The following is a 25126-nucleotide window of genomic DNA, read 5'->3' on the forward strand; positions in this document are numbered from 1 at the left end:
AGGGCCCGCCTGGGGAGAAGAGGGGGACCGCCCTCCTCCGAGGACCCGGACCAGCCGCCACGCCCAGCGCCGCCGGCTTCCGCGCACCCAGTCCCGCCCTGCGACCCCGCCCGCGGCCCCCCACTCCGTCTGCGTCCAGAGCCACCTGCCTCCTGCCCCCCCCCCCCCCCGGGCTGGGAGGTGGGGTCCAGCTCTCCGGTCTCACCCTGGGACCTCCTTCCCGCTTTCCTAGACCTCAGGGCGGCAGCTCCTGAGCAGGGGGTCCGGTCCCAGCCTCCAGAGACAAGAACCCCAAGGGGCCTCCGCCTGGCCGAGGGCCTCATCTGAAAATCTGCCCCCACGCCCTCCGGCCTCAGCGGTTACGTGGACGGGGCGAGCGGGCGCAGCCAGTCCTCGGGCCCCGCTGCACTTTCCCCTGGAGCTGTTTCAGGCATTTGCCAAACCAAGTGTCTCCCTTCTCTGGCTACGTATCAACATGAGGTGGGCCTTTCTGGTCAATCAGACAGACCGGTCCAGCGGTTTTCCCACACCCCGCTTCATGGAAACCGGAAGCACTTAACTGCACTTGGCACCCCCTCTATGTGGGAGCCGCTGCTGCTCCAGAACCTCCCGTTTTCAGCAGTGGCTCCCGCAGCTGAGCAGAGGGCTTCTGATTGCAAACCCAGCTGCCCCGGGGCCGGGTGAGTCTGCCCAGGACCCGCTGGAGGAGGGTTAACTCTTCAGACCAAGCCGGCCCAATTTATTTATTTATTTAAAAAAATATTTTTATTGATTTCAGAGAGGAAGAGAAACATCAATGAGAAAGTCATTTATCGGCTGCCTCCTGCATGCCCCACACTGGGGATCGAGCCCACAACTCGGGCATGTGCCCTGCCCGGGAATCGAACCCTGGTTCATAGGTCGATGCTCAACCACTGAGCCATGCCAACCCTGCCCACTGGAAAGGTAAGCTGCCCTCAGCGCAATGCAGCACCGTGTCTTGGGTTATAAGTATGTGAAGTCGCTCTTTCTGGAGAAGGTGCACAGAGCTCCTTGCTTGGCTACAGGCGGTCTTTCCCTTTAGAGACAGACTTGCCCTAACCACCAGGGAGGGGGCAGGGGCTCTGTCCCAAGCAGGGGTGTGAGCCTGAGGTCTCGGACACCTGACAGGCCAGGGGCCAATGCTCTGTGGGCAGGCCTCTTCCCAGAGGCCTGTGGGAGGAGCCAAGACCTCGGCCTGCTTTTTCTTCTGGACCTGTCTTCAGCCACTGGCTCCCAGGGGTCACTCCTGGGGTGGGAGGCAGCCCTCCTCCCACCCACAAAGCAATACAACCCCATGGGGGTGGGGAGGGGAGCTGGCTGCTCCCGGAACACAGACCCAGACCAGCTACAGCAGACATCATCTTTATTCATACCCCACCTGCCACCAGCGGGGCTGCTGAGACAGGCCCAGAGCCCCCCGCTTGGCCCCTGGAGCCTGACGGAGGGGCCCAGGCCCAGCCCGCCCTCTGAGGGGGGCGGCAGTCTAGCACTCAGTAGATGCCGTAGGTGGGCTCATGACTGTCTCGGTACCGGTCCAGGTAGCGAAGGGGCTGCCTGTGGGGGAAGCACTTCTGCTTGGGGTGGTAGGGGGGTGGCCGCACAAACTCGAACACGGGCTCCCGCATATCTGCAAGAAGAGTGAGGAGTGTGGGTGTGCACTGCTGCCGGCCCGAACCCCCATCTTGTCTCTAGGGTGGGACTAGCCAGCCCGCCCAGCGGAGGACTGCCTGCCAGGTCTGGAAAGGTCTGTGAGTGTGCGCCAGCCACCCCCTCCTGCCCCCCACTGTCCCTACCCAAAAGCTGGTGGAAGGTGTGGGTGACCGAGTCGTCCCAGCGGCACTGGAAGAAGGCCAGGCCGGCTGGAGTCATGGCTTCCTGGTGCTTCTTGTAGAAATCAAAAGTGTGGAAGGTCCGCTGGGCAAGCTGGTAGCTGTAAGATGGGGAGAGTGTGAGTGGGGAGGGACACCAGGGCCCCACCCCCCCTCTGCCCCAGAGGCAATCCCGAGAAGCCCCTGAGGGCCTGCCTAGCACAACCACGGTCTGCCCGTCTCAAGTCCCGAGGGAAGAGAGGCAGGATGACTGAGCAAGGCTGGCCATTGCTGGGAAGCTGGGCTGGGGGTGGGGTGCGGGGACAAGTGTGGGGGTGTAGATTACCAGGGGGAGGGCCGGGTATCCTCAGAGAAGTCGATGGGCTTCTCCTGCTTGAAGAGCAGGAAGGCCAAGCGGTGGAAGCCAGAGCCCCGGGCAGGGAAGGGGGGCAGGTAGGGACACGTCTCCTGTCCTTCGGCCACCCTGTTGCCCGGGATGTTGGTGCTGGCAGGAGGAAAGGGAGCTGTTATTGCCACTGGACAGAAGCGGCGGCGGGAGCGTCCCCGTCCGGCACTTCCTAGAGGCTGAGACAACGCCGGCCTGGGGGCCAGAGCCTACAAGGACCTCTTCTGCGCCATCGAGCAGGAGCTGGAGCTCTGCGAACCCCTGGGGCTCGAGGCGGAGGCCTAGCTGCAGAGTCAGGATGAGAGCAAAGGCAGCAGCCTGTTCGCTCTGCCCTGGGAGCCGGGGGCGGGGCTGCCACAGCCACTCTGGCTGGAGACCATGACACCTTTGAGCCGCTTCTTTCTCCGTTCCCTGAAACTCTGGGCTTTGTCAGTGCCTGCCCAGCTGGCACCGCAGGGCCCTGCACCCACCTCAAGAGGCAGCCCAGAGGGCCCTGCTGCGGGTCGGTAACTGAATAACAATGACAGAAACCAGCCTCCCAGTCACTGGCCTCCACTACCCAGAAACGCCAAGGCTGCGGCCACCGGCCTGACTTCTGCCCCCTGGTGTTCAGAGCCAAAGCCTCCGAGAAAGCAGAAGGCGGCCACCTGAGCCCGTCGCAGCTGCCAGAGGCCTCCTCCTAGGTTTACGGGTGAGGAGGTGCGTTCAGGGAGACCAGAAGGCCCGTGGGAGCAGCCAAGGCCCGCTGCCTGCTTTTCTTCTCACCTGTTTGCAGCCACTGGGTCCTAAGGCCCTCACTCTCTCAGGAAGCAGAGTGAGGGGCTACCTCCAGGGGAGGGAGGTTAACCCAGTCCCATCGTTAACCCGCGACGGAGCCGAGACTGAAACTCAGGGGCAGCTCTTCCCAGGATGCCAGGCCTCCCGCGTGCCTGACCCACAGCCCCACCCCAGGTACTCACACCAGCCAGTGGACATACTCGGCATCCGGCTCCAGCAGGTGTCCATCTGCACATAAACAGACCCCCCGACTGAGGGCCCACGAAAGGAGCCGGGGCTGCGGCTCTCCACCTGGCCCCGCCCCCCGCCCCCGCCCCAGGGCCCTGGCTCCTGTACCCTAGACACCTACCCAAGTTGGTGAGCAGCAGTGTCCACAGGGAGCCCTCGTCTGCCTCATAAGTCACCTCTGGGGCCTGGGCAGCCTGATGGGGAGAGAACGAGGGACAGACACGCTGTGACAAACAGATGTTCTTGGGGAAGGAGGCCATGGGCCTGCGGGGACGTGTCTGCGCACAGGGCAGGAAGGGGCACAGGCCAGCAGTTACCTCTGTGGGAGTGACCTCGTTGCCGTGGTACACAGGCATCACGTCGTCCTCACCCACGGTGTAGGCCACGTGCAGGGGGACGCGGGGCACGAAGGTGGCGCCGTGGAACAGGTCTCGGTAGAGGCCATAGTACTCCGCCAGACGCTGCTTGTGGTAGGGCCCACAGGTCCTCTCCCACTCGGCCCGCACAGCCTCCAGCGGAATGCACACTGGGAAGGAACGATGCCAGCTGGGCCCGGGGTGGGGGCAGGGACACAGCAGGGCCTCTCCCCTGGGAGGGCTTACCCGTGCGGAGGCGGGCGGCCCGCTCCTCCTCAACATTGGCCTTCAGCTCCCGGATAACCTGTTTCCGCTCCAGCAACTGCTGGGTCCGACTGACCTTGGGTGGCGGCAGCCCAATGTCAATCTTGTCTTTGGGATCTAGGGAGGAAAGATGTGTTGGAGGAAGTGGGATCGATTCTTGGCCAAGCCACCTGTCTCTACCTAGTCCTCTCACTTGCCCAAGATCTGCTGCTAAAGCTTCCCCTTTAATTCACAAAACTAAATCAGTGGGCGACAAACTCATTAGTCAACAGAGCCAAATATCAACGATTGAAATTTCTTTTGAGAGCCGAAAACCGACTTCTGCGCATGGGCCACGAAGTTTCAATCGCAGTGTACGTGCGCGCCCGCATGTGGTATGTTGTGGAAGAGCCACACTCAAGGGGCCAAAGAGCCGCATGTGGCTCACGAGCCGTGGTTTGCCGACCACTGAACTAAAACACCGTGTAGTCTGCTTCTCAGACCTGAGCAGGGTCCAGTTGCTAAGCAAATTGGATAAGCTTGAGATTGCATTTTCTAACCCCTAACCCTTCCACTGTCTGTCTGGGTCGTGGGAAACAGAGGCACATGGCCTCCCAATTATAGCTGGGGTCACCTTCAAGCCTGTCACAGCGGCTCGGACACACACCTGTGTCCTCAGTAGAATAGCTGAAGCTAGAACTTAAAGCAGCGCTTCTCACACTTTAATAAATGAGCCATACAAGTCACCGGGGAAATTTCTTAAAATTCAGATTCTGATTCTGCAGGTCAGAGTGGGAACTGAAACCACATTTCTTTTTTTTTTTTTTTTAAGTCTCACCCAAGGACATGATTTTTATTGATTTTAGAGGAAAGAGGAGGGGGAAAGAGAGAGGAACATAAACAGTTGCCCCCTACTGGGGATCGAACCCAAAACCTGGGCATTGCCTGACTAGGAATCGAACCCGTGACCTTTTGGGGTACCTGAGGGGCTCCAACCAACTGAGCCACACTGGCCAGGGCACGGCAGTGCATTTCTAAGGAGTTCCTAGGTAATGTCTGTGCGGCTGGTCCCAGAACAGGCTTTTGGGTAGCAAGGCCCTAGAGAACTTTTACCCCAACGCCTTTCCCATTTAGACAATAACAGTAACACACACTGCACCCTCAACACTGGCCCAGCAAAGGTGTCGAAAGGGTGCACTTGTAAGTTGCTCAAGGGCAGCCTTCCCCAGGCACCGTGTCCAGGGCTTTCTATTTCATTCAGCAAAGTATTGTACACTGTGGGGGTGCAAGGATCCAAAGATGGTTGAGACAGGCGGGACCCCTGTCCTTGGGGGCTCACGATCTGTGAGAGAGGCAGCGGAAAGAAAGCACAGTGTGGGCAGGGCTACACACGGAGTATTTTAGGGGCACAGAGGGCGCTCCGACTCGCAATGGGGGGCGGGGGCGGCGGACAAAGATTTTAGGAGTAGAAATAGCTAAGAGGGAACTCTAATGGGGGAGGGAATTTTTCAAGCAGGGGGCCCAACAGGTGTGAAAATCCTGGCTGGACAAAACCACCAACGCGGGATGCAGGCTGGCCCCCGCCCCCAGGGCTCGGGGCCCGCACCCACAGCCCCTGCTCCGGGCGCCCCGCACCTGACTCCACCATGAAATGCTCCCGGTAGGTGCGCCACCAGTGCGGGGCCCGCGCCTCCTGCTCCGCCCGGCGCCGGTAGCGGTCGAAGCTGCGGTACTTCTCCAGCCGCTCCAGGTTGCTCACATCGATGTCCTCGTTGGGCATCGGCCCCAGCGGCGGGGTCCGGCGGCTCAGCGCGGCTGCGGGCAGAGAGCGGGACGGCTCAGGCCGGCGACGGCCCGGCCCCTCGGAGGGCGGGCGGGCGCTGGCTCGAGTCCCAGGGTTCGGGCTTAATGGGGACCTGCAAGAGCCCCACACCCTTAGACCCCTCACCCGAGGTGCTGAAGCACCGCCACCTCCGACTTGCGCCCAGCACCGCCTGCCACAAGGGCGCCGCCATCTTCCCTCAGGTCGGCGCCGCCCCCGCCTCCAGAAGCCTACAGAGGCGGCCGCGACTGCGCCTGAACGCCGCGGAGGCCCCGCCCCGACAGACCACGCCCCCGCTACCCAGGAGCCACGCCTCCACCCAGGCCCTGCCCCACCCCGCCCACCAGGCCACGCCCCCGCCCAGCTAAGGCCACGCCTCGGACCCAGGAGCCCCGCCCCCGCCCAGGCCAGACTCCTCTTTGCGGGCGAGAGCCGGAGGTCCTTTCCTTCCCGCTAGAGGCGCCAGAGGCGATGAAGGGCCCTGGGCTCCCGGTCCCGGAAGTGCTCGGAGGACGACAGGGCGGAGCTGGGAGCGGTCGGGGCTCCTGCCCGCGGCCGGCCACCGGGGGGCGGCACAGACCCGGGGCGGCAGGCCAGGCCTGGCAGATGCCCGGATGCGCGGAGCTCCCTGAGCCTCAGACCCTCTGGCCATGGTGTGTAGCTTGTAGGCGGGAGGTCCCAGTTCTAAATAAGCATTGAAAGCCACTGTTGGAGTGTAAATTGGTCCAGCTACTTTATAGAGCAATTTGCCGGTAATTAGTACAGTTTTAACTAGTCAAGTTAAGCACATATTCTATGACCTAGAAATTCTACTTCTAGTATCTACCTTAGAGAAGTGCTTACATATATGCCAAGGAGGCATGCCCAGCACAGTCGTGGCAGTATTGTTTACAATAAAATCCCAATAAAACTGTAAACACCCTAAATGCCCATTAGCAAAAGAATGAGTAAATAAATTGTGGTATAGTCAAACAATGAAATAGTATTCAGCAATTAAAATTCATGAACTGCAGCTACATGAAACAAGGTTAAATGTAAAAGTTGTGGAAAAACAAAGCTTATTGGTATTATAAATACCAGAGGCCTGGTGCACAAAATTTGTGCACTTGGGGGGAGGGATCTCTCAGCCCGGCCTGCACCCTCTTGCAGTCCAGGAGCCCTCAGGGTATGTCTGACTGCTGGTTTAGGCCGAAATGCCCTCCCCTGCTGGCCTGATCGCCTCTAACCACCTCTGCCTTGGCCCCCGCCACTGTGGTTTTGTCCGGAAGGACGTCTGGAAGACATCTGGTCTAATTAGCATATTGCCTTTTATTAGTAATAAAAGGCAATATGCTAATTAGACCAGATAGCTGAAGGAGCTTCTGGACAAAGCTGGGGCTGCGAGGGCTGAGCCCCTTGCATGAAATTCTTGCCTCTAGTATAGGATAATACCATACAGATATTTTAAAAATTTTAGGTATTTTTAAATTGATTTTAGAGAGAGGAAGGGAGAGAGAGAGAGAAACATCAAAACACTAATTGATTGCCTTTTGCATGCACCAGGTATCAAACCCACACGTGCCCTGACCCAGAACTGAACCCACTACCTTCCAATGTATGGAACGACTGCACTCCAACCGAGCCACACTGACCAGGGCTAGAGATCTTTAAACACACAAATCAATATTGTTTTGTTTGTGGATACGTACATAGAGTGAAACTGTAGAACCAGAGAGAGAAGGGCTATCTCTGAATCAAACATGGCAAGAAATGAAAGGCAGTTGGATTAAAAAACATAGCAATTTAATGGGTCCAAGATGAAGGCTGTAGATTGTTGGTAAACAAATAAGTTCCCCCCGAAAGCTGTTCTGCGACAGACACACGAACTGCCTGCTCGGGGCCACTCAGCACGCCCCTCTGCCTTCGTGCTCACCAGGACATGTTCTTTCCAAGTAATTTACAAGTAATTGCGATTCCCACCCCTCTCCTGCCCCTGCACCCCCACCCCTGGCCAGCAGGATGGAGGCCCTTCAAAACACGTGGTCCGACTCCACGTCCCCATTAGGGAGGGGCCCTGTGCTGTCTCTGCTGGCCTCAGGCGGGAGGCAGGAGGCTGGCTGCTCAGGGCATCCCTGGGGAAGACGCCGTCTCAGAAGAGGCCCAGGTGAAAAGACCCCTCAACCACCTGCCTACCGACGAGGGGAGGGTCCCGAGAACCAAAGCTGAAGCTGACAGTGTCTGGGGGCAGAGACACTCAGCAAACCCGAGGCCCGGGGGCACCTGCCTGCCTCAGCTGCGGCTGGCGTGGTCGGAATGCCCTTGTACCCTGTCTATTTAAAGAGCTGTTAGCAGGTCCTGGGCATCTCAGAGCCTTCTCTGGGTACCCCCTCCCTGGAGCTGGCCGCCAGGGGGCACTAGGACAGAGTGCCAGGGTCTTCTGTTGAGGAGGCAGCAGGGCCTTCAGGCTGAGTGGGATGTCATATTATAGGAGGCTTGCTTCAGGGTCTCCAGGAAGAACTCTTCATTCTCCAAGAAGTCTCTGTCCTGAAAGGCAGAGCTGGGTGAGCACCCCCCTCTGGCCCCTCCTGTACCGCTTCTGTGAACAGGGACACAGACTCAGGGACTGCGTGAGGTGGATCCCTGGGTAATAGGGAGCCAGCCCTCACTCCAGGCCCCTCCCCACTTATTCCCTGGCTCTGGGAAGCTGTGAGTCAGAAGAGGGGCCTGGGAGGAGCAGGTGCACTGGAGTGAAAGACCAGGTCTGTTCTGGCAAGGCCACTTGCTAGCACGTGACGTCACTCTCTAAGCCTGTCTGTAAACTGAGAGAAGAGCATTACCTGCCCGGAGGGCTGGGGCAGAGGAACGCTTCAGGATAGAGCCTGAACACAGGAACTGCTGTCACTGCTACCACAGGCTTACTGTGAGGGTCAACTGGCAACACATATGCAATGGCTTTGAACAGAACCTGGCCTACAGGACAAGTCTTAGATGGTCCCCTCCGCGGGGTGGGCTCAGCCCTCCTCAGGGCCAGGACGTGCTCCTCTCTGACTGCCCTGAGTTGCCTGTCACCAAGGTGACCACGAGGACCCTGGCCCAGGGGGAGTGGCGGGCCTGGGTGGAGTCCGCCTTTGCTATGGGATGCTTACCTGCTCAGCTGTGTGTTTCAGCAGCACCAGCTTGGCATGGAGAAGCGAGGGGCCCAGGGTGGCTGATGGCTGGATGCCCTGAGGATTGGCGGGAGCAGGAGCCATGATGGCTGAAAAGGCTGAGGAGGAGGTCAGGGACGACGCATGGGTGGGAGGACAGGGCGGCCACGGCCTCTTTCCCGGGGGCCTTCTTACCACTGCGGGTGGGTGCACAAGACCCACCTTCTCCAAGGCTTTGAAAATGCTCCAGGGATTTTACCTGGCAAGTCTAATTCTAGGAACTTATTCAAGGGAAATAACCAGGCAAAAGCGCAGAGCTGTACGTACAGATTGTCACGGACGTGCTGTTTATCTTAGTGACAAAAACCACCCAGTAGAAAACCATTAAAAGTATGGAACAGCCTCATAATGGAAACTTATACTGATTAAAAGTTACGGTTAAATGTTTAATTTCTGGTATGAAAACATGTTCTGTATGTATATTTCCAAATAAAAAAACCAAGGTACAAAACAGTATATGATATGATGTCAATTTTGTTTTTAAAAACACACACGCAGTCTAGAACACCATGCACCAAAATGTTAAAAGTGCTTGTCTCTAGAGTGTGCGGTTGAGAGTGACATTTTATTTTAAAAGTTTTCTTCCCTCTATTTTCAAATGTATTTTTCTGTAATGAACATGCATTACTTGTGTAAAGACGTATTAACGAGATAACTTTAAAACCAGCTAGCCCCTAACTGGAGTGGAGGGAGGCGTGGGCAGGATGCTCCTGGCACTGCCCACCTGATGGTCAAAGTCCATCCTTCTGGAGCCACTTACCACTCGGGCCGGACGCTGCCAGGCCCTGGGCCTGGGCGAGTGGCCCCACGGGACCGAAGGGCAGGTCCTGTCGGACATGGTCCAGCTGCAGCCTCTGCTGGGCCAGACTCAGATGCTCCTGTCCCCCGTCCCCAGAGAGAAGGACACAGCCATGAGGGTCTGAAAGTGGGGGGGGTCAGTGGAGCCAGACTGGGGGGATAAGGAGCTTGGGGGGGGGGGCCTTGCCTGCTGCATGTGCTGCTCCTGCTGCTGCAGCCGCTCCACCTGCTGCCGCACCAGCTGTAGCCGGGCCTGATGCTCTGACTGCACCTGCCGGGCCTCCCGCAATGCCTGCTCCCCCTCCTGGTACTTCTCCGAGGCCACCTGCGGGGACACCACCTGGGTCAGCCAGGCGGCCTGAGGACAGGGCACTGCCCACGCCCCGGCCACGCGCCCAGCTGAGCTGCCGGAACCTGGCTCATCTTCTCCACCTCCTCGGAGCGGAGCCTGATGCGCAGGGCAGTGGCGCGGACCCTCTCCTTCTCCCGCCGCAGTTCTTCCTGTTCCCGCTCCAGAGCCTCCTTCTCGGCTGCCAGCTGGTCCTCCTTGGCCCGGAGCTCACTTGCCCGGATCTTCAGCTCTGCCTGCTCCTGGAGGTGGCAAAGCCTTCACTCCTGTGTCCTCTCGGGAGCTGAACTGGGCTCTGCTCAGGGTTCGAGGAGCCCCTGGCCCGCCCGCCTCATTGCTGTGGCTCCATCTGATCCTGATTCTGGGAGAAGGGGGTGGGGTAAGGGGGTCCCAGAACCAGTCAGGGAAGCCCAGGGCCATGCCTCAGTGCTGCCCTCACCCCTGGGCTCAGCTTCTCTGAACCCGTTTTTTATATCTAAGGCATGGGGATGCGATGAGGATTGAATGAGGAATGTGCATCAAGCATGAGGACAGTAGAATGGAGTTGTTACTATTATGATCACTGTTGCTGTGCCCTTTGCTAAGCTGACCCAACCTGATGGAGGAGCAGACCGTGAGGACCGGAAGGGCAGGGCAGGGCTGGCGGCTCTGGGCTCTACCTTGGCCAGGCTGATGAGGGTGCCCTCCCGCTGGGCGTCCGCCTGCAGCGCCCGCTCCACCTCTCGCTCGGCCCTCTCTTTACTCAGCTTCTGCTGTGCGAAGAACTCGGCCCACTCGGCCGCCAGGCGCCGCCGCTCCTCCCCACACTTGTGCATGACCGACTTCTGCTCCTCCAGCAAGGCATTCTGGGACGAAGGTGCGAAGGTCAGGGGTGAGTGTCCTCGGGCATCACGGCAGGGATGGCAGCCGGATACGGTGTGGCTGGACTCACCTTGGCCCTCTCCAGCTCCTCCCGCTCCATGGCCAGCTGCTGGGCCGTGACCTTCCTCTGCTCCTCCAGGGCGCGCTGCGTGGACTCGGCCTTGGACTGCTCAGCACTCGCCCGCCAGCGTTCCTGAGGCAGGGCCGAGAGTGAGCCCGCGGCGCTCCACCGCCCCGTCAGGCCGCACTGCTGCGCAAAGCTACCCGCGCCTCCCACACTACGTCACGATCACTTCCTTTCCAGAGAGGCGCAAGCGAGGGACACGAGGAGGCCTCGGCCCGACCGCTGGGCTGATGCTCCAGGGCTAAGGTTCAGGGCCCTCTGCCGGGAGCTCCGGAGGCAGCAGCAGTCCTGGTCCCCGAATTGCCAATGACAGCACTCGCCTCCCTGTCTCCCATCAGCCACGCAGGCGAGGCAGCGGGGTGGGCATGACACTGCGCGTGCCAGGGAACGCAGGGCACACACAGCATGAGGTCAGAAGCGGACTGGTACCCAGTGAGGCCTGAGGAAACGTGGTCCGGGACACAGAACCCTCTCTATCCACACACTGCTAGTCCCCAGGCACCGGTGACAGCACCAGGGCTCTCTGGCTAGGGGGTAATTTTCACTTTTTTCTTTATTGTTTCATGTAGTTTAATCTCTTTCAGTGCAATGTATCATGCTATCACCTAGTGAAAAAGAAAGGAAAGGTATTTTTCTAAAGACTACAGCTTCCTCTTATATGTAAGCTATGTAGGGAGTTCAACATCTTTCCCAATGTCACAGGCACCAGCAGCCATGACAGGTTCAAGTGACTAGAAAGAAAGTGGGACATGCAGCGGCTGGGCAGAGGGGCTCGCGGCCGTGGGCGAGGGCACTTGCGGAGGTGGGGATGGGGGGCCAGGGCAGGAAGGGGCAGGAGACATTGCAGAGGGAAGTCCCGAGGCCCAGGAGGTGAGCTGAGGGTACCACTGAGCTCCCTGGTGCTCTGGGAGACGGGCCCCGCGGGGTGGAGGACGGCTCACCTGCTCCAGCAGCCGGCTCTGCTCGCTCAGGTGGGCCTCCATCTTCCCGATGACCTCCTGGAGCCGGCTCCGCTCCTCCTCCATGTCCCGCTGCTGCAGGCCCAGCCTCTCCTGCAGCGCTGGGGCAGCCCACAGGACACTCAGTGTCCGCCCACCTGCCCCCTGAGCTGGGAGGGGGGAGGCAGGCCGTGCGGTACCTCGGAGCTGCCTGTCCTGCTGCCGGATGCCCAGCTCCCGCTCCTGGGCGGTGGTGAGGTGCGAGGCCTCCACCCGGGAGGACAGCGCGTCCAGGCTGCTGGAGAACTTCTCCATCTGCTCGATGACGCCATTCAGGGACCTGGGGAGGATCCGGTCACCCTGGCCTGGGGACCCCAGCACCGCCCCTGGGTGGGCAGGGCCTGGACCTCACACATACCGCGTGTGGGAGGTGGCACTGGTGACAGCATCGATCTCTCGGTCCTTCAGCAGCTTCAGCCGCTGCAGCTGGTCCTCATGGTCCTTGCGCATCTCCAGGATGGAAGCCCTGCAGCGCCGCGGGAGGGCGGGCTGTGGGCCGCTTCCAGGGAGGAGCGTGCCTCCGGCGCAGTGCTCCAGGCCTCCCTTTCTTCTCCGGGCACTGCCTCAGTTTCCTTGGCTGTCAGCCTTAACCAACTTGGTGCCTTAATGCCACATCCACCCTCTAAGGGGATGTTCCTTCTGTCGTTCACGCGGAGGAAAAGACAGGCGTGCCTGGACTCTGACGAGTGTGAGGGGCCCTCTGCCTCATCAGCCAGCTCCCTATGGGCCTGTTCTTAGTTTTGCTCTCACCCAGAAAGGCAACCAGATCGCCATGCCAGGCACACAGTGCAAACCACACCAGGGTCCGTCTAGAAACTAGACCTGAGAGGTCCAGCAGGCGAGTGGGTTGACCTGGGCTGAGTTAGCCTGTCTGCTTGCTGCCGCCAGGCCCGGCCCAACCAGCCCTGTGGGTACCCACTCCCACCTCTGTAGGGGCGATGCCCCCTCTCATGGGTGGGATGGGTCAGTGTGCTGGCCTGGGTCCTCACCTTGGTTCAAAGGCACGGCGTGGGGGTATCGTGGCAGTCAGGTTGCCCCGGCCACCCTAGAAGCCTGCTCCCTGCCCGCCTGGCCCGGGGCCTGGCCTCACCGCTGCAGCTGCCGCAGCCGCTCCACCTCCTGGTCCTTCTCCTGCTCGGCGGCCGCCAAGCGCCGCTGGTGCTGGGCGGTGAGCTCGGCCCGGGCCTGCTCGGCCTCCTGGCAGTGCAACAGGTACTGGGCGGACAGCTCCTCGTTCTCTCTCCGCAGCCGCTCTTCCCGTTGCTGGTAGGAAGTTTCTAGCACCATGATGCGGCTTCTGCCAACAGAACACCCAGCTGTGGGCTCAAAGGTGAGGGCAGCCACCGGGAGGGCCTCCCCGAGCACATGGCTGGGGCAGGCCAGGAGCCTTGGGGAGCCCCGAAGGCTGGGGCAGGGGGTACCTGTGAGCACTCTCGATGAGCTCCAGGTCGACCTGGTGTCGCTGTTGCAACGTCTCCAGCAGCAGCGTGTGCTGGGCCCGCTCCAGCTCCAGCTTCCGCACCTGAGGCAGCAAGAGAGACGGCGTGGGGGTGGGAGGCGGGTCCCGTAGGTCCCTGGAGAAGCCTTCCAGCCCGCACAGTGACGCCTTCCCACCGCAGCCCTGCCTCCCCCCTCCCCCGGGCCCAGACCCTCACCTGGGCCTCCAGCTCTGCCAGCCGGGCCTGGCTCTGCAGAAGCTCAGCCTGGAGCTGGGCGGTGCCACTCTGAAGCTGCACCTGCGCGGCCAGGAGCTGCTGCTGGTATCCTGTGCCCGGCAGCAGGCTCTGCGCCAGGGACGGCGGCAGCAGGGACTGCGAAGGAGACATGCTCCAGGTTCGGCAGGGGCAGGGACCCAGCAGAGCTCAGCTACCTCAGGCCCTCTGCTCACTGGGCCTCCCAGGCCCTGCACCTGACCAGGGGCTGCAGATGGGGTCAAGGACATGACACCAAGAAGCCGAGGAAGGGGCCCCGGGGCGTCACGTGGTCACTCAGGTCTGGTTAGGAGAATGAGTCCCTCCTTCCCAGGACAACACCCTCCCACAGTGGTCAGACTCCTAGCCCAGTGGTCGGCAAACTGCGGCTCTCGAGCCACATGTGGCTCTTTGGCCCCTTGAGTTTTTAGCAAAGGCCAGCTTAGGAGAACCCTAATTAAGTTAATAACAATGTACCTACCTATATAGTTTAAGTTTAAAAGATTTGGCTCTCAAAAGAAATTTCTATCGTACTGTTGATATTTGGCTCTGGTGACTAATGCGTTTGCCGACCACTGTACCAGGCCAACGCCACACCCAGCAGTCTTAATGACGACGAAAGCGTACGATGCTTCTCTGCTGTCAGCCGCAGTCCAAACGGCACAGCTCCTGTTTCCTGCCCACCAACCCATCTCCAAAAGGGCCCTGGGTTACCAGGGACATGCTCCTGTGGGGCGAGGCCTCCTCAGGCCCAGGGTCAGAGGTGACGCCACCCCTGGGAAGCAGGTGGAGGCATGGAGGGAGGGTGGCGGCTTTCTAGATGGAGCCAGGCACTGCCACCCTGCTTTCGGACGGGAGCATCCTGGCCACCCCACCTGAGTACCACCTCTACTTCCCCATTGGTGCTGGCAAGTTGCCAACAGCTCTGCCCGACAAGGCTCAGTGCAGGGAATGCTGGTGGGAGAGCCGGGTGCGCTCTCTGACATCCTGCAGGCCACCAGGTCGAACCGCTGCCGCCACCTCTGTGCGGGGAGCTGCATCATGAGGCTGAGACCTGTGCCTATTTGTCTGCCTCCTACCTGGACAGGCCCAGCAAGCCCTGTGGGGTCCTGGGAGCCCGGGAAACGCATTGCAGTCTCTGAAAACAAACAGCAGAGAACTGAGCAGGACGGAGGCCCACGGAGGCCCAAGGTCTGTCTCTGTCTCTGTAGCGCACGCACGTGCGTGTGCGTGTGCGTGTGCGTGTGTGTGTGTGTGTGTTGTGTGTGTGTTCCAGCATCACTGTCTTCTGGGAGCCCCGAAGGAAGCTCAAAGTGCCTCTTTCTCACCCAGATTTCACCCCCAAAGCAGAAAACAAACCAGTGCCGGAGAGGCCTCCAGGGACTGTGTCCTTCTTTGAGTCGCCTGCATCGAGGGCCAAGGTGGCCAGGTTCCAAGTCCCGGGGTCCCTGCGGACACAGGGAGGGTGGCAGGAAAGGAAAACAGGTCACGTCCTCAGCGGGAGAGGCTGTGGCTGCAGTTTCACAGTGAGGCCTCCGTGAGCAGAGATGGCTGGCTGCAGGAAGCGCCTTCATCCGGGGCTGTCTCAGTCAGGAGGAGGCCGGGTTGGGCCCCCAGCCCTCTCATCACCCCCAGCCCCAGCCCTGGCTGCAGACGTACCCCGAGGCGGCAGGCTGGGCAGGCGGTTTTTGTGCTGCTGGTCCTGCGGTCCCTCCAGCAGCTGCTGGCTCGAGCCCTGGGGGGCTCGCAACAGGCTGGCCGAGGAATCCTCCTCCCGGGTCCGAGCCCCTGTGCCGCGCAGAGGGAAGGAAGCACAGGGAAGAGGTGGTGTCCTGCACCCGGCCCAGCCCTCCCTCCACTGCGACAGCAGCCCGAGCCCGCACCTGCTGGAAGGGGGTCGGCCCGCTGCCCCCACCGAGATCTGGCCCTTGGAGGCCGCAGCACGCTCTTCTCTGGCCAGGTCTCGGGCCTTCTTCCGGGACAAGGCATGGCTCAGCCAGTCCTCCTCCTCTCTCTCCGCAGACGCTCCCGGCTGGGCGGGCTGGCTGGCTTTGGCAGGGGGATCTGCACCCTCGGGCGGTGGCTGTGCCCCGGAGGAGGCGGGGGGCAGCCCAGCTGGGGCAGAGCGCGGGCCTGGAGCCGAAGGCTGTCTCTCGGGATGGGGCCCGGAGGGTGTGGGGAGTGCGGAGCCTCTCCTGCGAGGCTCTCTGGTGGGAGAGGGAGGGAGCAGGTCCTCATCTTCGTCCTTGAGGCCCAACCAGTCAGCGCCGCCCTTCCTGGGGGGCGGGGGGCTGGCTGTTGCTGGGGCGGCCTGCTTGGAGCCTGGTTCTCCCTTGCGGTCTATGCCATCTTCTGCGAAGAACCTACAAGACAGAGAGGAGGGGTCGAGGGCAGGGCAAGCGGCCTGTCCTAAGAACCCCCATCGGTCTTCCCTCTGCTGTGGGCGGGGTGACTGCCAGGCCCACGCCAAGGAGTCTGGGGTGCCCAGGGGCTCGGCACCACCTGAGGCCCTGTGAGCCCGGTGCTCACACCGGTTCAGGTGGCAGCGCGGTGGCACAGTCACCTTAAAACCCATCGCCGGAACCGGGACAAGTCCACGTGCAGTGACCAGGCCCAAATGCCAGCCAAGGCACACACGTCGAGAGGGAAGCGGCCGGGCAAGTGGTTTCCGGCAACAGTCACTGGTTCCCGGCGCCTGCACTCGGCCACTGCCTGTGTCCCTGGCCGGGCAGCAGGGACGGAAGCGTGTTGCCGTGTACAGAGGGTTATTTAGGGAGAAGGAAGGGCACCACGCCCAACACGGCATAATGTCAGCAACCGCGAAGTCCGGGCGAAGGGCAGGAGGGAGTTCTTTGTCTGGTTCCCACAACCTTCCTGTCAGCTTGAAGTTATTTCAAAACACAAACTTTAAAATACAGGCTGGGAGGAAAAACCCCTAATCCAGACAATTCTCTTCCTTCTGCGGAGGCTGGGAGCGGAACTGGGCCCTGGCTCCTGCTGGGGCGCCTCTACCACGTGGCCTGTGCAGGTGGGACGGGCGACCTCCCTCTGCCCTCACACCCGCAGAGCTCCAGCCCTGGCGAAGCGCAGCGAGGCCTCCCAGCAAGACTGTCGTGGGAGGGGCGAGGCCGCCTACCTGACGGGCTGCCGGCGGGACTGCCAGCCCTCGGAGGAGCCCACGGTGGGCTGATAGGCCCCAAAGGTGAAGTCCTCGTCGGCCCAGGGGTCTTCTTTGTCTGTGAACGAAGGAGCCTGTGATCTAGGGCAGGGGAGTGACACTGTCCTGGCAGCGTGGCGAGTAAGGCTGTGCGGGTGAGGCTGCTCTGCAGGAGGCGGGCGAGGGGCTGGGTGTCACCCGTCCCGCACTGGGAGCCCGCGGGGAGCTGCTGAAACGCACCAGCGGGGCCTGCCCGACAGCCTGCAGGTGAGGCCACGAGTGCGTGTAACGAGAACGCGTCAGCCCTGGGTGACGCTGTGAGCAGCACTGCGTGGTTTGCACACTGAGCTGCTGCCTATTAGCAGGCAGAGAATGCAATGAGTTGTGACACTGTATTTACAAATCAAATGCCGGACAAAGAAAAGTAGCAGGGTGGAACGCGGTAATTATTTCATGACACTGTCTCCTTTATGAACGGGCATAGCGTGTGGGTCCCGATGTAAAGCTTAGTTCTTTTTATGGGTTGTGCCAAACCTGCTCTAGGGCCCCCCCCCCCACCTCCCTGTCCCCCCAGATTCCTCACCCTGTGGCCTCTGGCACCTCCTGTCCAGCTTGAGCTCCAGGGGCTCCCCGGTGCCCCGATGAGCCAGGTGTGTGGTGGCAGCGCCTCGACCCAGCAGCTCATCCAGCTTGGAGCGAGCAGGGCGGGGCCCTTCCCTGCAGGACGGACACAGGGCTGGTACGGGTGAACACGAGGGGCTCCTGGGGGCACGCTGTGCCCACCCTCCAGCTTCGGCCAGGGACGCTGCCCTCTGAGGGTCCTTACTGGTCTCCTGGCGGCCTCCTCTCTGCTCTGGGGCTGTCTCCAAACCCCAGGGCGGCCATGAGGTCGTCCTCATCGTCAAAGAGCGATTCTTCTCTCTTCCGGACCGGGGTGTCCCCAGGAGTGAGCGGAACGGAGGGACCTAAGAGACAGGCGCAGGGCAGTGCCAGGCACCCGGCCCTCAGCGGTGGTGCTTGGATGGGGGGGGAGGGAAGCGTTTCCCTGCAACCCTGACCTGTGGCTGGGGCAGCAGGCATCGGGGGGGCCTGATCTGCCACAAGACCTGACCCCCGCAACCCGCCCCACTCCCAGGCTCACCCCCTCCGCCTCCCCGCTTCTTAGAGATGAAAGATCTCTGGATCCTGGATGTCAGGCCTGCGGTCCCCGCCTGGCAGGTCTCTGCTTTGCACCGGAAAGTTTGGCGAGCAACTGCCCCCTGCCTCTTCCCAGGACAAGAAACAAGCCCCCCCCACCTTGGTCTCTGGCGGGGGCTGGGCTCTTCTCAGAAACCGCTTTGCTCTCCGTCCCAGGCAGCTTCTTGGTGGTCTCTTCCTCATCGTCAGAGAGGAGTCCTGCCAACGGGTCTTCCACGTCTGGGGGAGGGAAGCTCAGGTCGGACCGACGCCGCGCCAGGAAGACGAGCCCTGCGCTGCGCTGGGGCCACGGCGTCCTTCCTCCCCCTCGCTGCCCCTCGGCATCTGGACACAGACCGGGCTCCTCGCAAGGAGGGGACGGGACAGCGGCCCTGGACCTGTGGTCCAGCGTGACTGTGCCGGGCTGGCCGGGACCCAGACCCTGAGCCGGCATAGCCTTCTGGAAACATCCCCCGGCATCGAAGAGAAGTCAAACATCTGTGTACCCACGAAGGGAAAGGGCTTCTGCACTTGACAAAAGCTCCAGCGTGAGGCCTGGCTCTAAATTTCTTGCAAATAAGTTCCCCAAATGTCCGGGTGAATCCACATTAGTCCGCGCTGGACTCATGAGGATTAAATCAGCGGCACCCGCCCCTGCTCCATGTCTGACACACACAGCGACTGGGCTGCGGGCAAGGTTGGGTCGCCATGGCTTCTCCCTCCCAAGCTGGAGCGCCCAGAAGCGTGGCCGGAAGGCCTGCGGTACCTTCGAAAGAAAACTTCTTGTATTGATGCCCAAAGCTGCTGGGAGAGGGGGAGGGCTTCTTGGTGGGAATGGCATCCCCTGCGGAAAGAAGACAAGGTCATGGCCGGGGCCTGGCGGGGTGGCGTGCATTCTCCCAGGTGGAGCTCAGGGGTGGCCGTGACTCAGCCATGGGCTGTGTCTGCTCTCCCTGTTCTCACAGGCTTCTGGCCGGAAACGTGGCCTGGGAGCTCTCAGCCCGTCACCAGGCGCTCCAGGGACACGGGCCTGGGAGCCGCCCGGGCTCCACACAACTCCGCGTTACCTCGGGTGGCTTCTGCAGGAGCTGCCGCTGGGCTCGGAGGGACGGGGACAGCCCTGGGAGGAAGCTCCCTTGTCCCCCTCCCACCGCGAACACACACACAGTCAGCTCTGGCCTCGCCATCCGCCATCCGAGGCAGAGAACCCCACGGGGCTGGAAAGCTCCCGTCTAAGCATCTTCCACCCCCAAAGCCTCCCTCCGCCTGAGCCGCTGTGTCCTGCTCACCTTCCTCCCGGGCTGTTAACGGAGCAGCAGGTTGGGGGTTGCTAGGCAACTCTTCTTTCCCAGGACCCTTGGCCGCACCTTTGCTAGGGGCTAGAGGAGACTTCAGACCCAGGAGATCAGCATCCATCTCGTCCAGATCCTGGAGAAGCGGGGGAGGGAGGGACCCCACGGTGCTCAGCTGTGCTAAGTGCCGCCATGCCCCAGCACTGAGAGGTTCAAGTCTTTAGAACTGATGCCTTAAATTCCAGGGTCAAGGTCAGCTTGGGTTCTGACCTATCAGAGGACAGCTGGACTGAAGGGGACTCGGCAGGGGAGTGGGAGGGGGGGTGGAGAAAGGCTGAGAACCAGCTCCAGAGGAGACTGTCTCCCATCTTCCCCACCAGGTGGTGGGGTGGAGGGATGCAGCCAGGTGAGCCTTGGGGGGTGGGGGGACCTGGCCAAGTCACAGCAGCCTGGGCTTGATGTGTCTGCGTGGGAGAATCTCTGAACCAGGAAACTGGATTCATCTCCAGAGGGGCAGAGGGCAGCAGCTCATGATGAGCTCTATTCTTGCCCTGGGAAGGCCTCAAACGCCATCGTGAGAGGGAGAATGAAAGCGGGGCAGGAATATCAGCAGCCCAGCCCAGCCCAGCCCAGCCCAGCCCAGCCCAGCCCAGCCCCGGCTACCAGAACGCAGAAGGCACAGGCCGCGTCCTACCTTCATGGCCTGGAGCAGAGCCTGCGGGTCTGCATCTGAGATGTCGGAAACCTGAGGCCACGAGGGGAAGGACGGGTGTTAGTGAAGGGCCTGGGAGCCGGGCCCTCGGCCCCTGCGGCCCCGCTTGTCGGGCAGGAGCAGAGTTCGCCCATGGGCCTCACTCGGAGCCTGCCCGCCCGTGGCCTTGGGTGTTGTCTGAAGTGGAACCGGCCCAGAGAGCGCTTCCTCCCGACTGGAAAGCCCGCTTCCGGGCCTCAGAGCTGCGCTTCCCGCCAGTGACTGCGCGTGGGGCCTCCTGTGGACACCCAGCTCCAGGCGACACGGGCCCGGCAGCTGCAGGAGCTCTGCCTTCCAGGCCGTCCAGTCTCGGTGGGGAAGGAAGGGGATGTTGCTCTGGGCATTTGGCAGCCCGTGGGTATTGGTTTGCTTTAAGAACTGGCTTTGCAGGGCCTTCTAAGCCGTTCTGTGAGCAGCCCTTGGCCATGACACCCATCTCACTGTTTCGGGGTTCCGTAGAGGGGGTGGGAGGAGGGCCGGACCAGGCTCACCTCGGCCTCATCTCCCGCCGGGTCTGCCATGGTGCCGAAGGCCTCGTGTTCCAGGAGGGACCTGCAAAGGGGGAATGAGCACCCGCTCCGCAGCGCCAGTGGCTGCGAGAGGAGACCGGCCTGGAGAGGCCAGTGGGCCCCGAGCCTCTTCCCGGAGGACAGAGCTGCTGAGAGGAACCTCGCAGGCTCCCCAGTGCCCTGACTTTTAACTTTTAAAAAAGTAGAGCCTCTTCAAAACCAAAGTCTTAAAACCCAACAGGCAAGAGAGAAAAACATCTGCTTTAGCTACAATGAAGGGGCGGGGGGGGGCGGGGGAGACTCACAAAGCTCCCTCCTACCGCTCAGCTGTCAGAACCTCAGAACAAACCACTGAAAATCACCAATCTGGGCCAGTGGTCAGCAAACTCATTAGCCAACAGAGCCAAATATCAACAGTACAACGATTGAAATTTCTTTTGAGAGACAAATTTTTTAAACTTAAACTTCTTCTAACGCCACTTCTTCAAAATAGACTCGCCCAGGCCGTGGTATTTTGTGGAAGAGCCACACTCAAGGGGCCAAAGAGCCGCCTGTGGCTCGCGAGCCGCAGTTTGCCGACCACTGATCTGGGGCAATCCTCTGAGCCCGAGAAAGAAACGGAGGCTCAGAGAGGCTCAGGAATTGCCCAGGGGCACACAGTAGGTAGCAGGTGTAGGTGAGACCACAGCCAGGACTCTGCCCTCCAGTTCCACTCTCTTTCCACTCCCCGAGGCTGCTCCCCTGACCAGGAGCTGAGGCGAGGAGAGGAAACCGCTGGCATTGAAAGGCGGGCACCCAGTCAGTGGCAAGCAGGGGTGGGGAGGCTGAGCCTCTGGGCGGGCGGGTCGAGGCCACCCACCCTGTCGCCTGCTTACTTTGTCCTCGTCCTCGCGGAAGGGAGCGCCTGGCCTACACCTGTCTTATCTCTGGCACGTGGCGCCAGTTTAACAGGCTTCTCAGGGAGTGTCACTGGAAAAAAAAGAAAACAGAAAAGATGTCACTGGGCTACAGAGAACTGGAGTGAAGATGAAAAGGGGTGCAGGTCCCCCAGCAAGCTGTCTCCCAGACCGCCCGATGGAGGAGGGCCGTTTGGAGGAAGGAAATGGGCCCCACAGGCAGCTTCCCAGGTTATCCCTTGAAAAGCCTGAACGGGAAGGGGCAGTGTGTTTCCAAGCAGGACATCAAGTCTAAATGCCGACTGGTGACAAATGAAAAGCCCCCGCCCCCCGCCCCCACCCCCATGGAAATGCAGGAAGAACAATGCACTTCCGGGGCCCAGAGCTGTGGCCGGAACACCAGGGGCTGTGCTTGGTGGGTGGGTCAGGCGGGGACCTCAGCCTTGCTGTCCCTGCTGTCCCGGGAGCTCTGCGTGACCCTGAAGCCCTGCTCCTCGGAACATCGAACATGGACATACGGGTAAGAAACGAGTGCCCAGAATAAGGACCGCTTACAATGCGCCAAGTGAAAAATGACCTTCTCCAAAGAGGATAGCAAATGGCCAATAAATACACAAAGATGCTCAAAATCATTAGCCATTAGGAAAATGCACATCAAAACCACGATGAGATGCAACTTTACACCCACGAGGATGGCTAGAGTCAAGCAGACGGACAAGAGCAAATATTGACAAGGGTGTGGAGAAGGCGGAGCCTCCCACACCGCCGGGGAAATGGGAAATGGTGAGCTGCTGTCAAAACAGGTTGGCGGTACCTCAGGTGCCTCCCAAAGCTAAACGCAGAGTCAGCACCTAGCCCAGGAATTCTACTCCTAGGTTTATACCCCCAGAGCACTGAACACGTATGTCCACACAAAAACCTGTATGTGAATGTTCATGCATTATTCCTAACAGCCTAGGAATGTGTGGAAACCACCCAAATATCCATCAACTAATGGCTGACTGAACAAAATGTGGCGTATCTACACCACAGAATATCGCCCAGCCGTGGAGAGGAACGGAGAAAGAGACCTCAAAAACATCCTGGTACATGGAAGAAGCCAGAGGCAAAAGCCACACATGCAAGATTCATTTTATATAAAATGTCCGGAAGAGGTAAATCCATAGAGAGAGAAAGGCCAGTGGTTGCCTAGGGCTGGGGGGAGGAGAGAATGAGGTGTGACTGCTAATGGGCCTGGAGTGTCTATACGGGGTGATGAAAATGTTCTGGAATTGGACTGCGGTGATGGTTGGACAACTCTGTGAATATACTAGAAGCCATCGACACGTACACTTTAAAAGAGTAAATTTTATGTGAAATGTATCTCAATTAAAGAAGAAGAAGCCTAGATCAGGGGATTCTGGGAAGGGGCACTTACTCTCATCCCCCAGGAGGTCCTCAAGGACGTCATCAATGGAGCCTGGAACAGAGGGGGCGGCGGCGCGACTTGAGGAGGAGGGAGTGGTCCTCAGAGCCGCACGTCTTGAGCCCCAGGGCCTCGGGGCTCTCAGACGCTGCACGCGGGCCTAGCTCTCTCACTGGCCATGAGACGTCGTCTAAGTCTCTGGCAACAAGTCACGTCGCCTTATTGGGAGACCCAGGGTAGAAACTGAGAGCAACTTTCTCAAAGGGCGACGGTGAAGATTTTCAGCAGAACCTACGTTGTACGTGACACACTGGCCACCAAGCCAGGCTTCCAGACTCTGAGCAAAGCCCAGCGTGTCCTTGGGAAAAGCGTCCGAGGTTTGCGGGCACATACAAGCTTCTTCCATCCCGACAGCCGCTAGACCCCTTCCACCCGAGACCCCTTCCACAGCACTGGTCTGGGGGCACCCCTCCTTGGCCACTTCTCCGAGGGGCACGTGGGAACCCCATCCAGCTCAAGTGCCTTCACCACCCTTAACCCCAACCAAGTACTTCCGGATACAGACCCCAGGGAGAGGGATGTTTCCCCAAGTCCCAGCCCTCGTTTATTTCTGAATTATGCAAAGGGCCACTGAGGCAGCATCAGGAGTCCCCTGAAGACCAAAGCTGCCACTGGAATTATGGGAAACCACCAGGGACATTCAGACACAGACACACGTAAGTTACATGTGGACCCAAGGTGGGGGGATTATTCCTGGCTTCCGGGCGATGTTCCATCTCTCCACTCACCTTTCAATCCTTTCTTGGCCTTTGATGCCTACAATGGGAGAAACAAACCACTTGGACGAAATCAAACAAGGAACGTGTGTTGAAGCCGAGAACACAGAATGAAGGGCTTTGCCTTGGGCTAAGTCACCAGGGGAAAGGAGCACATGAGCCCTTCATGCTTGCCTAGAGTTTCTGAGAACACACTCATTCCGAGCATGGAAACAGCCCCCCTAACGCCGTGGATGCCACTGTGGGTGCCCCCTCCCCCTCCGGCAGAAGTCTCTCCTTCTCCCTGAATTCCAGATGCCACTCGCAAACCCTCCCAGCCAGGATGCGATGTGACTGGGAATGCTTTCCTCTATCCCATAGCCCAGCTCAACGCCAGCCACAGGCTTAAAAATGCTTCCCGCGGGGCATACAGAGGCTCCAAGAAATGCCTGCTCGGAGCTTAACAAGAAGCTCAGTTCCAGATCAATGCGACTTCCGGTCACTCTCCTCCAGGGACCACATCGGGGTCCCCGTCACCCAGCCCCACAGTACTCCGTGCGGTCAGGACCTTGGGGTGGGGCAGGTTCACATCCCACACATCTCACCCTGCATGCTGCCTACCATCTCAAGGCTTTGGGGGCTGCTAGCGGCTCCTCCACAGCACGATCCAGCTCATCTGAATTCTGCCCCCATCAGGCTCCTGCTTCCTAAGGACGAAAATTAAAGCGGTTGCTTAGAAATGGTGTCACTGAACCATGCTTGAGCCCAAGGCCTATCAAGGCTCCTCTCACTTTGCCCATTCAAGAGGCCGAAACCTACTTCCATCAACTAAACGTTCCTTACAGGGGGAGGCACTGGGGTGAGAAGCCAAGTGCTCTCCGTCACCTGATGAGCCGGTGCTGACTCGGGTCAAGTGCAGTTTTCCGCATCCCTTAGCGGAAGGAGGATGCCGAGACGGCAGGTGCCCGGCTCAGGAAGGAGGTGGGCGCCTGGCACTGTGGCCAGTACACCTGCCCAGGCCACACCTGGGCTGTCTAGGAAGCAATCAGCACAACAGCGGACTGAGGGCTGGCTCCTCCCTGACAGCACACACGGTCACGTGGGAATCTCTTCCTTCACACCAGCTACAAGCCCGTCTCACCCCACTTGGGGGACTGTTTTCTCTTCCTCCGTGCGCCGCCCCGCCCCCTCCCCGCGCCCCGGAACCGACCTGCGGCCCGCCCGGGAAGGGGGTCATCTCTGTTTCTCCGCGGTCGGCCTGTCCTGTTATTCGGATGCAAAGTTTATCTGGGGTTACATACAGGGGCCACTAACGTGAATGCTTGTGTTTCTTTTCCTCTGTAATGGCCATTTTCACGACCTAAAAGTGCACACGCGCTTTGTCTCGCAGCACATCCGGGCCCTTCCGGTCACTCCCGGGGGGTCGGGTCCCCGCCTCCCAGACCGCGGGGATTTCTAAGAGGTCTACAAAGGCCACGGGGCCACGAGCACCATCTTGTCGTCGCATCTGCTCAGCCA

General features: G+C 60.2%; 2 protein-coding genes across 2 annotated transcripts; both read right to left on the reverse strand.

Annotated features, from left to right (window-relative positions):
- Positions 1–1367: 1367 nt before the first annotated feature.
- Positions 1368–5905, reverse strand: MRPL38 (mitochondrial ribosomal protein L38). Its single transcript, XM_008155045.3, has 9 exons — positions 5788–5905; positions 5475–5654; positions 3843–3977; positions 3558–3766; positions 3362–3434; positions 3195–3240; positions 2176–2334; positions 1815–1951; positions 1368–1648 (listed from the first exon to the last, which is right to left on the reverse strand). The coding sequence occupies exons 1-9, from the start codon at positions 5852–5854 to the stop codon at positions 1512–1514; spliced, it is 1143 nt and encodes a 380-aa protein (XP_008153267.2). The 5' UTR covers positions 5855–5905; the 3' UTR covers positions 1368–1511.
- Positions 5906–7426: 1521 nt separating this feature from the next.
- Positions 7427–25119, reverse strand: FBF1 (Fas binding factor 1). The gene is made up of 30 exons (XM_054709586.1): positions 24923–25119; positions 24230–24315; positions 23642–23669; positions 22866–22907; positions 21428–21521; positions 20535–20595; positions 19987–20037; positions 19290–19428; positions 18767–18844; positions 18121–18240; positions 17651–17789; positions 17408–17541; positions 16804–16903; positions 15551–16030; positions 15327–15455; positions 15027–15115; positions 14747–14805; positions 13632–13787; positions 13398–13498; positions 13067–13273; positions 12335–12442; positions 12117–12256; positions 11920–12038; positions 10925–11047; positions 10653–10838; positions 10059–10235; positions 9832–9969; positions 9607–9724; positions 8787–8905; positions 7427–8184 (listed from the first exon to the last, which is right to left on the reverse strand). Exons 2-30 carry the CDS (start codon positions 24230–24232, stop codon positions 8101–8103), a joined length of 3522 nt encoding a protein of 1173 aa, XP_054565561.1. The 5' UTR covers positions 24233–24315; positions 24923–25119; the 3' UTR covers positions 7427–8100.
- Positions 25120–25126: the final 7 nt, after the last annotated feature.

The sequence above is a fragment of the Eptesicus fuscus genome, chromosome 20 (genome assembly GCF_027574615.1).
Source record: "Eptesicus fuscus isolate TK198812 chromosome 20, DD_ASM_mEF_20220401, whole genome shotgun sequence".
NCBI lineage: Eukaryota > Metazoa > Chordata > Mammalia > Chiroptera > Vespertilionidae > Eptesicus > Eptesicus fuscus.